At 42.0% G+C, this 14172-nt stretch overlaps 1 protein-coding gene across 10 annotated transcripts in view; it reads left to right on the top strand.

Moving 5' to 3' along the window:
• The window catches only part of Rapgef6 (Rap guanine nucleotide exchange factor 6), a 209664-nt gene extending 196790 nt beyond the window's left edge, over positions 1 to 12874 (top strand). For 7 of the 10 annotated variants that reach the window (XM_004666588.2, XM_004666586.2, XM_045152409.1 and 4 more), the window contains 4 exons: positions 4303 to 4531; positions 6688 to 7190; positions 10585 to 10899; positions 11853 to 12874. In XM_004666588.2, the coding sequence (XP_004666645.1) occupies positions 4303 to 4531; positions 6688 to 7190; positions 10585 to 10899; positions 11853 to 11878 (1073 nt within the window). In that variant the 3' untranslated portion in view covers positions 11879 to 12874. Of the gene's footprint in view, positions 1 to 729; positions 752 to 802; positions 1212 to 4302; positions 4532 to 6687; positions 7191 to 10584; positions 10900 to 11852 lie in introns of those variants that run through there. The other 3 variants (XM_004666590.2, XM_004666589.2, XM_004666591.2) reach the window with 2 other exon arrangements.
• The last annotated feature ends 1298 nt before the right edge of the window (positions 12875 to 14172 follow it).

Here is a 14172-nt window from a genome sequence, read left to right as displayed (position 1 = left end):
TCATAAGTTCAGGACAGGTCTGGACCTAAGCTTTTAGTAAGAACCACCACACCACCCCTGAACAGAAGGGAAGAAAAATCCAGTCCCAACTGCAGTACTTTGGTTTCTTCCATAGATGACACATTGATGCCAGTAACCTGTGGTTGAACAGAAATGGCCACACTTAGAGTGCATGACTAAGTCTGTTCTTGGTTCTTTGTTACTGCCTTTCTAATCACTAGAAAGTAGGCCTATCTTGTGTTCTCACAAAGATAATTTAAGCACTTTTAAAAGAGAAATCAAGAGACCTTGAACATCATCATCTTCCTCAGTGCTTTATAACGGCACCTATTGCATATACTATGTGTATGTCCTGTTTGGTTTTTGCTAAGCTTTTTCTTATTTAATAAAATCTGCCTGAAAATTTTAGACATACACCATTGCTTTTGAGAAATAGTTCTCATTGCCTAATATTCTTGTCATATTTGCTCTTATGATTTTATCAGCATATTTGCTGTCAGCATTTTTTTAATCACCAGCTTGTTCTGGTCAAGGTAATGTTGGTCCTGATAACTGGTGTGTTAATGCTATATATTAGCTATGTAAATAACTATTACTAGATTTCAACTTTTTGGTATTGTCAAGATAATAAAAATTTTAAATAATGAAATGTTATATAAATCAGGCTAATTGTGATTAACTGAAAAGAATTAATTGACCATGTCAGGGTTTTTGCATTTCTCCCTCCAGTTGGCAGTATCATATCTGATCAAAGCATCCTGCTGCACCTCTCAGGGTCTTCCTCATCCCCTCCCCGTGAGCCCAGCACCAAGATCAGTGGCCAGAGCTGCCCCGGAATAGGTGGGGTTTACTTGCAAAAGAAAATCCTTCAGATTACCGGGAGCACAGCCAAAAGAACAGACAGGACCAAGAACGCCACAGAGGAGAATAGAGACAGGACAAGTTGTGAGAACACAGCCAGGAAAAGAATGACTTCCCCGTTTAGAAGATTTAGGGAGAGAACTCTTTCAAGGGAGAGACTAGTCAACAGCCAAAAAGAGGACGCAGATCACCATCAAGCTACAGACAGCTGTGAGAAAGTGAAGGATGTTGGGAGCAACATCAGAGATGAGAAAGGGAATGTCATCTTCAATTCAAATAGCCAAAGCAACCGTAATACTTTAAACTGCTTCTGTTCGCGAATCAAGTCCAAAAGGAGAAAGACACTCTGACAAAGTTTCTTATTTAATTTTAGTGTTAAGTTTGTGTTCAGTTTATTAATGTAAATGTAGCTTGAATTGAACTGTCTGTCAAGCAAAGGTTGGGCACACAATGCAGTAAAATATTAAAGCGTTTCATGGTTAGTATTACATGGCCTTTAGCAACAAAGTGATAGTAATTTATTGGACCACATTTGTACATATGTTATTTGACTAATGTTTTGAGTTAGTAAAGTTGACCCTTCTTCTTTTTACTCATTTGCTTTATTGCTGCAGTAGCAGCTGAGCCTGTGAGTGGCATGAGCAGAAGCAGCTCTGTGAGAGGAACCAGTGTTCACTCTCACCATAAGATCCCCAGTAACAGGGTAGAGAGATGGCTCAGCAATCAAGGCACTTGCCTTCAAAGCCTGATGACCTGGATTCCATTTCCCAGTACCCACGGATGCCAGGAGCTTGTTTGCAATGGCTAGAGGCCCTGGTGTGCTCGTGCTCGTTTATTTTCTTTCTCTCTCTCTCTCTGTCTCTTTGCAAATACATTTCTTTAAATATATCCAACAACAGTGTAATTACAACCTTTGTCTCAAAGAGTTTACCATCTTAGTGCTTAAGCTGCTCTATATACTAATGGACAAAGACGTATTTGCAAAGCAAGAAATTCCATCTTCATACTTTTTACCAATTACTTTTCACATATCTCTGGGAGAAGAGAAGCTACTCTAAGAGGTTGAAAGTCATCCGGAAACTTGTTTTAAAATGAAATCATTGTCTCCCACCCCAGACCTCACAAATTTCAATTACCAGAAGAGGGCCAGGTATGTGTAATTTAATAAGCATTCCAGGTGACTCTTGGAGAAATTCTGGTTGAACAACAACAGCAACAAAAAAGGACATTTTTGAAACAGTGACACAAATCTTATCCTAGTCCATACATTTTAAAAAGACAATAATTGTCTTTTGAGGAAGGTTAGTTGGTTGGATGGATGGGGTGGGTGGATGAATTGATGTACCATATTCATATATTCTTTATTTGTTTGTTTGTTTTAAATTGAATGACAAGGGGTTAGAGAGATGGCTCAGTGGGTAAGTTGGAGCTGAGTTTGGATCCTTAATACCCATGTAAAAAGCCAGGTACAGTGGGGCACACCTGCAATCCCAGTGCTGGAAAGAGGGAGACAAGGAACCTTTTGGGTTTGCTGCCTGATCAGCTGGTCTGAGTCAGTGAGCAGAGCAACAAGAGAGACACTCAGTGCCCGCTTGCCGGCCTTGCATACTGATGCGTGAACACACACACAGTGAACAGTCGGGCCGGGGCACGGGCACATAACCATGCTCTCCAAGCTCAAGCGTGTGATAGAAGTCAGGAATACTAGCTTGTCTTGGTTTATGGTTCTTGCCCCATAAGCCCAAGCGTAAATCACACTTTCCAGATCTTGATTTTTCTCTTAGAAAATATTTAATATTACCACTTGATAAGGTTATTATGCAACCATTTTCTTCAGTGATTTCAGACATATATGAGTAAACTCCCAGGTCCTTAAAGTAGAAAAATCTGGGCACTTAGGTTGCTGTCTTCTTTACGTATGAAAAGCCGAGGCCCTGGAAATTCCAGTAACATTTCCAGAGCCTCCATTTCTTGAAGTTTTTAGGGATTGGTCCAAAAATCATTACCAATTACCTTGCTCTTTTGTGGACAAGAAAGCATTGTTCACTCCTCAGAGACCTGACCTTATTGGGATTGCCTTTTCATGACTTCTTTCAGTTATCCAAAGAGACATGTATACATCTAATATTATACCAAAGATTTAGTCTTAGATCCTTCCACTTCTGTTCATCCTACCCCCTTATTCCAAAGAATATGAGAGAAGATCTGTTTAGCTATTTGCTGTGTAGTAACTCAGAAGATTTCAAAACATGTGAATACTATTTTCATCATTTTACATTTCAATCTGTTCAGCTGTTTGATATCTTGCAAAGTTGATGAAAAAAAAAAACTATAAAATCATGTCCAAGACAGCTGTGGTGGCACACTCTTTTAATCCCAGCACTTGGGAGGATCGCTGTGATTTTGAGGTCAGCCTGGGACTACAGAGTGCATTTCAGGTCATCCTGAGCTAGAGTGAGATCCTACCTCAAAAAACAAAACAAAACAAAAATCCTGCCCAAATCTAAATGTCTGTCTAAAAATATTGAAACCTGTCGGGAAGTATGGCTCACTGATAGAGCATTTGCCTTGCATATGTGAGGCTGAGCTCCATCCTCAGCATCGCAAAAAGAAAAAAGAAATTTCAGTCAACTAATTAATTAAAATACTGAAACAGTGACCCTCAGCTTGGGGCAAGACTTCTTAGGTGGACAAGCAGATCATCTGAGGTAAGCACATGTAATTTGAAGAATCAAAAGTGCAATCTTTTCTTTGAGTCCTGACTCAGATTCTTACCCCTATAGGCTATGAAATGTTTGTTAATACAAGAAGAGGACACCCTAGGTTAAAAAGAAATTGAGAAACTGCTGTGTATACTTCTTAATAACTGTTAGGTATTTAGGGCTCTCTTGTTTAATTGATTAAAGACACATGAGAGGGCTGGAGAGATGGCTTAGCGGTTAAGCGCTTGCCTGTGAAGCCTAAGGACCCCGGTTCGAGGCTTGGTTCCCCAGGTCCCACGTTAGCCAGATGCACAAGGGGGCGCACGCGTCTGGAGTTCGTTTGCAGAGGCTGGAAGCCCTGGCGCGCCCATTCTCTCTCTCCCTCTAACTGTCTTTCTCTCTGTGTCTGTCGCTCTCAAATAAATAAATAATTAATTAATTAAAAATAAATAAATAAATAAAGACACATGAGAGCCTGGAGCAGACACGCCTCTGAACATCTTTGCTCAATTACTGCTGGGCTTTGTCTTTCTTTCTGGTCCTGTGTGGTTGTGTGATTGTGTGGTTGGTGTGGATGGGGAGGAGTGGCTGTGAGGAGTGTTTGCAGGAAAGGGCTTCATCAAACCCTTGTAGGCAGACACAGATTTCTGCTGCCTTGCCTGTTGTTCCTCATCTTCCCCCTGACTGCCTTGCTCACCCGTTTGTCTTGTAGTTTGATTGGTGTCCTTTTCTCATTCAGGTTACACACTGATACCATCAGCTAAATCTGACAACTTGTCTGACTCCAGCCATAGTGAGATCTCGTCCCGGTCCAGCATCGTGAGCAGCTGTTCTGTTGACTCCATGTCTGCTGCTCCTCAGGATGAACGGTGCTCCTCTCACACACTGCCAGTTCCTCAGTCCAGTGGGGTATCGGAAAAGATGGATCACTCTTCAGGGACAGGAGACCATAGTCAGCTTTGTCCTGGGTAAACAGTCTCATCTGTGCTTGTAGCTCAGAACTGAAGGCAATATGCAGCCCTCCCAGTGTGACCTGGCCCTCCCCGGGCTCATTCACATAAGAATGAAGAAACCAAGCACCCGTTCTGTACAGATGAATATGGAAAATGTGTGACTGTCTAACAGGATTCATTTCACCCAAGTAGCTTAGCTTTCATAATGACCTTGTCCATCAACAAGAACTGCAAGTTGGGGATGTAGTTCAGTGGAAGAATGCTTTTCTAGCAAGCTCAAGACCCTGGGTTCAGTTACTGCACACATAATTTTTTTTTAAATTTGGGCTGGGAAGATGGCTCAGCAGTTGAATGCACTTGCTTGCAAAACTTTCTGTCCCCAGGTTCAATCTAGTTCAATTCCCCAATACCCATATAAATCCAGATACACAAAAAGAATAAGAACTGCATGCCTGCTGTTGATATGGGGGAGGTGGTTCCTGGCGACTAGAAATTGTTCAGAAATGGGGTAGAATATAAGGAACCTCCCTCCTTCCTGGCACACTGTAGACAGGCTGCGAGAGTCCAGTCCTGGTCTTCATTCTCTGAGAGCAAAGTGATGGGTTAGTAATCATCTAGCAAAGATTAATTTACAGAAACAACAGCCAGGTGTGGCAAGCCTGTAATCCCAGCACCAGGGAGGCTGAGGTAGGAGGATCCTTGTATGTCAAGGTAGCCTGGGCTTCACCGTGAAACCCTGCAAAAAGAAATAACAGAAAATTAAATTTCAATGAAAACTCAAGCAAAATGGAAGTTAAAAGTTGATTCTAAACTGAGGAATGTTATTACATCTGACCCACTTTAATATAAAAATTCTGAGTGTCGCCACATTACTAAAGGCTTCTAAACTATGATTCTGTAACAAGGGCTGACCTGGGTTTGATTCCCCAGTACACACATAAAGCCAGATGCACAAGGTGGTACATGTATCTGGAATTCATTATTAGTGGCTAGAAGAGCTAGCATGCCCATGCTTTCTGTTATGTCTCCTCTTTAATTTTGTTTTGTTTTTTGAAAAAGTTATTTAGTTTTTAAAAAAAATATTGTGGGGCTGGAGAGAGGGCTCAGTGGTTAAGGCACTTGTCTACAAACCTTAGCAATCCAGGTTCAGTTCCTCAGGACTCACATAAAACTAGAGGCTCAAAATGGTACCTGGGGGCTGGAGAGATGGCTTGCCTGTGAAGCATAAGGACCCCAGTTTGAGGCTTGATTCTCTAGGACCCATGTTAGCCAGATGCACAAGGGGTGCATGTGTCTGGAGTTCGTTTGAAGTGGCTGTAAATCCTGGTGCACTCATTCTCTCTCTCCTCTCTCCCCTCTCTCCCTCCCTCTTTCTTTGTCTGTTGCTCTCAAATAAGAATGAACAAAAAAAGGTACATGGATCTGGAATTCGCTTGCAGTCGCTAGAGGCCCTGGCATGCATATTCCCTGTCTGTCTTTCTCCCTCTCCCTCTTCTTGCAAATAAATAAATTTTTTAATCCTGCAAACAAATGGGCATGGCTGTGTTTCAGAATGAACCAGAAACAGGCAGTGTACCCAGTTTGGCTGTAAACAATGGTTTGCTGACCCCTACTGTACTCTACAGATCAAGGGTTCACAAACTTTTTGGTTCCTGGGTATATAGTATCATGTCTGCCACAAGTTCTTTGGGATTTTTGTTTTATCTAAACACTGTAAAACATAAAAATGTTTTTCTGCTCCAGGCTATACAAAATAGGAACTTAGCTAGATGTGGCCCATGTTTGGGAGCCCCTGCTATAGATGTAAAATCTGTAGTAGGCAGTTGGGGAAGTTGCTGTTTACTTGGCTTTCTTTTTTTACTTGCTGATTACAAGGCTACACTCAGATGTATGTGAAAAACTCCAGCATGATTCCCCACCATGGGTATTCTTTTAGTTCTGTGTCAGAAGAACAATTGTGTCCTTACTTTTGTTTCTTTCAAACTTCATCTTTGTATTTTCATTTAAAATCTGTTAAATACTTGTTTTGGGAAACCTTGTCTAGCTGGACATGAGTTTTTCAATGGATTTCCAATGCCATAGTGCTCTTCAGTGTCTGTGGTCAGTAGGTTTGATGTAGGAGAGAGAGCTCTCAGTAAGCCACTAAGTCATGTTTATGTCTTCATGTTTAGGTGGACATTTGCAAAGCCATCCCTGATCAAGGGCCTCACTGTTTCGTCGTCTGTGAGCAGTGAAGAGGTTGCTCATGAGCACGTTGCCACAGAGCCAGCTGACAGTGGCCGAGGCAGCTGGACTTCCTGTTCCAGTAGCTCCCATGACAATTTTCAAAGCCTTCCAAACCCAAAAAACTGGGACTTTTTGAATTCTTACAGACATATGCACTTGGATGATCCCATTGTTGAAGTTGAGCCCACTGACTGTGAGCCGTGTGCCTGCCCTAAAGGTTGCCGGAGAACTTGTGGCCAGTGTAAAGGAAGCCTAGAGATAGAGCCACTGAGACAGAGTTGGACCTCCTCCAGTTCTCTTTCTGACACATGTGAACAAAACTATGGGACAGTTAAACGGAGAGTGTTGGAAAGCACCCCTGCTGAGTCATCTGATGGCTTGGACCCCAACGATGTCACTGACCCAATTTATAAAACTGTCACTTCGAGTACAGAAAAGGGCTTGATTGGTAAGTGTGTGGATTGTTTGTAACATTGACATTTAGGAATTATACCCCAAAAGTAATGGTGTTTGACTATTTTAGGATTTTGTTTTTGGAAAAACTTCCTCTCACCTTAATTTTTTCTTTTTCTTCTCCCTCAGCTTATTTTCCCAAAAATTTTCATACCTTCTCAAGGGCTTTTTCCCCCTTCTTCATACACGTCCTTTTTATATAAATCATATGAAAAGGGAAATGTCAACCAGTATCTGTTGTAAGTAGATGACATTAGTAGATACTTTATGAAAAAAGATGTACAGCAGTGGAATAAATAAGATAAACATTGAATATCATCAAACATTAAAGAAATGCACCTGAGCTGGGTGTGGTGGCGCACACCTTTAATCCCAGCACTTGGGAGGCCGAGGTAGGAGGAGCGCCATGAGTTCAAGGCTAGCCTGAGACTCCATAGTGAATTCCAGGTCAGCCTAGGCTACAGTAAGACCCTACCTTGGGGGAAAAAAAAAAAAAATGTAGCTAAAGTCACAATAAGAAGACATTCTCAAAAGTTTTGGAGTAGATATTAAAGGCATTAAAGTTAAAAAGGAATAAAATAACATGTTTCATTTTTAAGATCTTTTGGTCTTGATGAGGAATGTCATGGCATTATTGCATTGATAAGCAATAGTAATAAAAATAAATTCTTAAGCTGGAGAGATAGCTTAGCAGTTAAGACACTTGCCTGCAAAGACTTAAGGATTCAAGTTCAATTCTCCAGTACCCACATAAGCCAGATGCACAAGAGGGTACATGTACCTGAAGTTCATTTGCAGTGGTTGAAGGCCCTGGCATGCCCATTCTCTCCCTCTGTCTGTGGGCATGTGCACTTGCAAAGAAATAAATTAAAAATAAATAAAGCCAGGCATGGTGGCACGTGCCTTTAATCTAGCACTCCCCACAAACTCCTCTTGGGTGATTTCTGCCAGCAGTGTGAACCTGACTGCAACAGGTCTATTGCCCAGGCTGATCTCCAGTTTCTGAACTCAAACCCTTGTCTCAGCCTCTGAGTAGCTAGTAGAGGTGTATAGGAGAATCACCATGAGTTCAAAACCACCCTGAGACTACATAGTGAATTCCAAGTCAGCCTGGGCTAGAGCGAGACCCTGCTTTGAAAAACCAAAAACAAATAAATATAAAAGAAAAGAAAAATATTTAAAAGATTCTGCTCTTTGTCACCTTAGAAGTTGCTTGGACCATAGTTGCTGCATTTATGGTGGAGGCATTGGATCTTCTCTTACTGTTAGGTACTAAGAGAGATGCGCACCATGATAAACCCAGAATAGGCGTGGACGCACATCATGAATGTGTCAGCTAGTTTGTAGATTGCATTCTTAAGCTTTTGTAGTGGATTTAGCCATCAGATACTTTATTATTTCCCTGAACCATATTAAATACTTGGGCCTAGTCCTGCTTTGTTATTTAGTGAAATCAATATATCGTGATCAACTTAAAATCCTGTATTACGTTTAATTACTAAAAATAGAAAAGTAAAACACTGGGTTTTTTTCTTGTCACATTGCATAGGTTGAGATTCTCAGACCTTTCATTTTGAGAGACTTGCTAGGTGACCACTAAGACTAGGACTGGGAAGCGGCTCAGTGACTGAAAGTGAGCGGTGTGGCACATGGTCTGGAGTTCATCTGCAGGTCCTGACATGCCCATCCTCTCATCCTCTTTCTTTCGCAAATAAAGAAATAAATATAAACATTTTAACAAAAGAACATAAGACTTGTCCATTTAAGAATATCAGTTTGATCATCTTTTATTTCTTGGTGCCTGGCAAATTGCATTCTTCATTCTTTTGTTACTTCTGACAACCATCATTATCAGTCCTGACTACCTGTCCTCAAACCTTCCTCACCTTGACACTACATGCACATTTCACTGGTAGAGAAGGTAAATTTCCACAGGACAACCTAATTCTCTAGGGAGAGTTCATGTTATAATTAGTGGTCCTTTTAATTGTATTATGCTTGTATATAGGCAATATTTTTTGTCTTCAAAGTCCTCTTTATAATTAAGATACTCAGATTAGAAATCTCTTGTGTGGGCTGGAGAGATGGCTCAGTGAGGAAGGCACTTGCCTCTAAAACCTAAGGGCCAGGGTTTGATTCCCCAGTACTCAGTTTGTAAAGCCAGATGCACAATGTTACACATACATCTGGAGTTTGTTTGCAGCAGCTAGAGCCTCTGGTGTACCTATTCAATCTGTCTCTCTTCTTTAAATCTCTGCTCCCAAATAAATAAAAATATTTGTTAAAGTCCCCTATGTAGCCAGGCATGGTGGCGCACACCTTTAATCCCAGCACTCGGGAGGCAGAGGTAGGAGGATTGCCATGAGTTCGAGGCCACCCTGAGACTCCATAGTGAATTCCAGGTCAACCTGGGCTACAGTGAGACCCTACCTCGAAAAACCAAAAAAAAATAAAAATAAAAAAAAATAAATAAAGTCCCCTATGTAATCAGATTCAGATTATGAGTTATTTTAGTCATGTGAAGCTTTGCCTTTGACCTCTTTTTGGTGCTTTTTGAGCCTTTGCCTCAATTGCAGGGGCTATAAACCTAGCAAGAAGGACTTAAAAGTTACCATTATTGTTTGTTTGTTTGTTTGCACAGTTTGGGCTTGGGGAGCATCAGAGTCTCTCACAGGTGCAAACGAATACCAGACACTTGCTCTACTTTTTTGCCTCTGGCTTTTATGTGATGGACTGTGGATTTAAACCCAAGCCGGTAGGCTTTGTAAGCAAATGCCTTTAACTGCTGACCCATCTCCCAAGGTCTTAAGGTCACCATTATTCTTAATGTCATACTTATAAAAGTTACAGGATCTTTCTTCTCCACTTAATACAAAGAAGACTTTAGAAGATCCTTCAAGGAACTGGAAGTTCATCTAAGCCCAGGAGAGTTTGTTTCCATGTCTGGGTCTGAAAAGTCTGCCCGAGTGCCAAAGACAGTAATGAGTGTCTCGGAGCCGTGGCCCAGGTGTCATTGCTAAGAAAGCTCTCCCAATCAACAAGAATCAATGTTCTTTTAAGGGCTTCTTCTGACTCAGTCATCTCGGCTGAAGGTACACTTGAGAAGTGTGTCTTACACTCTTGCCACAAAAGGCGCATGTCACACAGCATGCTCCAGCCCACAGAGTTCATAAGGCTTAATGTACTAGTATATATAGTTTTTTTTAAAGGGGTGTTTTAAATCCTAGACTTTTTAAAATTATTCCTTTCATGCTGTCATTGTATTTACTTTTTTGTTCAATCTGTTTTTAAGTTCTGTTTTTAACCATTGTAATGTTTCAGTGTGAGTTTTTTTGTTCTTCATTCTTAGTTTTTCCATTAACGTTTTCACTGTTTATTTTCCATGCCAGTGTACTGTGTCACCTCACCCAAGAAGGGTGATAGGTATAGGGAGCCACCTCCTACTCCTCCAGGATATATGGGGATTTCTTTAGCGGACCTAAAGGAAGCACCCCGCCCACATCTCAAACCTCCAGATTATAGCGTGGCAGTGCGGAGGTCAAAGATGATGCCTGGCAGCCTGTCTAGACGGCCGCCAACTTCTCTCAGCAGCAGCCCCGCAGCCTGGGCGCCATGGAAGAGCGGGCCTCAGCCTCGCAGGCACGGCTTGCAGCCGCCTCATCCCGTGCTGGCAGATGGGGCTGATGCGGAGAGTGACCCAGATGGTATGTTGAGACTGGCTTCTTGGCTCTTCAGTGAATTACACAACATAGTGAATGGTCTTTACTTGGATATCTCTTTTTAAAATATTTTATTTTTATTTATTTATTTGAGAGAGAGAAAGAGGCAGAGAGAGAGAGAATGGGCGCACCAGGGCCTCCAGCCACTGCAAACAAACTCCAGACACGTGCGCCCCCTTGTGCATCTGGCATACGTGGGTCCTGAGGGATCGCGCCTTGAACTGGGGTCCTTAGGCTCCACAGGCAAGCACTTAACTGCCAAGCCATCTCTCCAGCCCCCTTTACTTGGCTATTTCATGGCAACTAGAAATGTTTGTTTAAATATAAAATCTTAAACTTTTTCTGTTAAAGCCAGGCGTGGGTGGTGCACATCTTTAATCCCAGCACTCAGGAAGCAGAGGTAGGAGGATTGCCATGAGTTTGAAGTCACCCTTAGACTACATGGGGAATTCCAGGTCAGCCTGAGCTAGAGTGAGACCCTACCTCAAAAAAATAAAATAAAAGTGTGTGGTGGCAATAGCTTGAAAAGTGGCTTGTGAGGAGGGCTGGGGATGTGGCTCACTTGGTAGAATGCTTGCCTAGCGTGCAAGAGGCTCTAGGTTCTGTCCCCAGCACCTCATAAACTCAGATGATGCTGCTCACCTGTAATCCCAGTGCTCAGGAGGAGGAAGGAAAAGCAAAAGGTCAAGGTCAAGGTCAAGGTCATCAACTTCATAGCGAGTTCTAGGCCAGCCTGGGATAGTGTGACCCTATCTAAAAGAATAAAAAAAAATCAGTTATGGAATTCCAGTTTCTAGTTAGCCTTCAGAATCTGGGCCTTGATGAGGATGTCTAGAAAGACTTGTTGAGATTGAGCAATTTTCTTACATAACTACTAGTCTGTTGTTAATTAGTCCATCCATATTAATGTGCTGATTTGGTTGTGTCTTTATTTTCAGAAAATGAGCAGGTATCTGCAGTCTAGCCTTTGGACAGCCCACTTGGAGAGCCCTGGAAGTCATGGAGCGTGGGCAAGAGCCCTCATGAATCCTGAAAGCCATTGCCAATAAGTCACCCTCTGCTACCACCAGTCTGAGGTTCTGCTCTGCTCTGCTCTGCGGAGTGAGGCAGCCTGAGCCGCGCTTCCTCCCGCTGCATCCTTGCACATGCGTCGTTTCCTCCCCTAGCTGCGTGTGCTGTGTTGGATACCAGTGTCCACTGCACACCAGACCTGCAAGCTCAGTGTCATTCCCATGTATGTCACTATAGATTTTCTTTTTGTAACTTAAAGATAATGGTATTAAATTTCCAAGCCATAGCTCTGGATAAAAGGACAATTTCAAAGTATTTGCCAATTCTAAGGATATTCTTGTGTAGTTGAAAAGTAACTTATTATTTGAAGCATTGTGGATTTGTTTGTATTTAAGAGCTCTTGCTAGCTAATGTTTGTTTGAGACCACAGAACTGTCTCTGGTCTGACCAACAAGCCACTGTGACACAGTGATGCCTGGTGGACACAGAAGTGTAGCACTGGTGCAGGGAGTCCCAGCCTGAGGAAACTGGGAAGCCTTTGCAGCTAACATGCTAGGGGTATGCCCAGGCTCATGGCGAGAAATGCAGCAGCCATGGAATTTCTTGTAGTCTTTTAGAAAATGGAGTATATGGTATGAATGAGTAGGAGTGAGCCTGATTTCCAAAGAATGAAATGTTGATGTTAAATAACTCATAGACAGATTGCTTCTTAAGAAAAATCATGCTGCATCCATTGTAAACAAGAATTATAAACCTTAAAAATGGAAAATTGGTTCTAGAGAGTTCCAGGTCCATAGAAACCCTAAACATTTCTTATGGAGTTCCTAGGTTAAAAAAAGTATAATCAGGGCTGGAGAGATGGTTTAGCTGTTAAGCATTTGCCTCTGGAGCCTAAGGACCCCGGTTCAAGGCTCGATTCTCCCAGGACCCATGAAAGCCAGATGCACAAGGTGACACATGCATCTGGAGTTCGTTTGGAGTGGCTGGAGGCCCTGGCGTGCCCTTTCTCTCTCTCTGCACCTGCCTCTTCCTCTGTGTGTGTATCTGTCACTCTCAAATTAATTAATTAAAAAAACAAATAAAATCTATAACCAGCTGGGTGTGGTGGCACACACCTTTAATCCCAGCACTTAGGAGGCAGAGGTAGGAGGATTGAGTTTGAGGCCACTCTGAGACTATATGGTGAATTCCAGGTCAGCCTGGACTAGAATGACACCCTACCTCGAAAAACAAAAACAAAAAAATATATATGTATAACCCTTGATGAATCACAAAGTCACCTTGACTTTGTGTGGTGATCTGCAGTGTACACCCTCACATTACAACCAAGTTGATGAAAATTCTATGAGAGAAAAGGAGCTAGTCACAGAAGTGATTATTCTAATTTCAGCCCTGGAGAGGACATACCTTTGTGGCCTCTGGGCTTGGCACTGTTAATTTAAGTATTTAATTAATGTTTCAGTGACAGCCTACTAGATAAAATGGACTTTTGACATTTTTGCAAGCTAAGCATATAATTTTGTATATACATATTTAAATTTTTTCATTTGCTTTTTAATGTAAAGGCAAGTGAGATTTTGTAAACATCTGTAATGATTGATAGATAGATAGATAGATAGATAGATAGATAGATAGATAGATAGATGCCAAAGCCATTAAGGTGCACTACCAAGTCAACATGGAGCCAGAATGGGCTTGCTTCAGAGGGTGTCCACATTTGGCCGGCCTTGAAGGATTTCATTTGTGACTGCCTTTTAAGGGGTTGGGCTTTTGCCCTAGCTCTCTATTGTCCTGCCTATCCCCACCACTTCAAGCCCTTTACCAACTGGTACGTGATAGTTCATTTTATTTTTCTCACAAAATGATTGTCTCTATTTTTCAAAAATAAAGGGGTAGGTGGGTGTGGTGGCGTGCACCTTTAATCCTAGCACTTGGGAGGCAGAACTAGGAGGATCGCTGTGAGTTTGAGACCACCCTGACACTACATAGTGAATTCTTGGTCAGTCTGGGCTAGAGTGAGACCCTACCTTAAAAAGAAGAAAATAAATAAAGCGGAGAAAAACATTCAGCTAAACTGAAGCCCTGGACATTCAACCAGGTACGTCACAATGAAGCAAGGTGGTACCATAGCTTTCTTAGTCCTTTGAAAAGCAGCCTGAGTCACAAGCCCTGGTCTGAAAGTATCACAGAGTGATCTGGATGGTTAACAGTGCTCCTCTGATAGTGAACTTTTTTATTCACTAATTT

The sequence above is a fragment of the Jaculus jaculus genome, chromosome 6, assembly GCF_020740685.1.
Source record: "Jaculus jaculus isolate mJacJac1 chromosome 6, mJacJac1.mat.Y.cur, whole genome shotgun sequence".
In the NCBI taxonomy this organism is placed as follows: domain Eukaryota; kingdom Metazoa; phylum Chordata; class Mammalia; order Rodentia; family Dipodidae; genus Jaculus; species Jaculus jaculus.
Note: the sequence above shows the minus strand (reverse complement) of the source record. Positions and strands in the feature narration are given on the sequence as shown.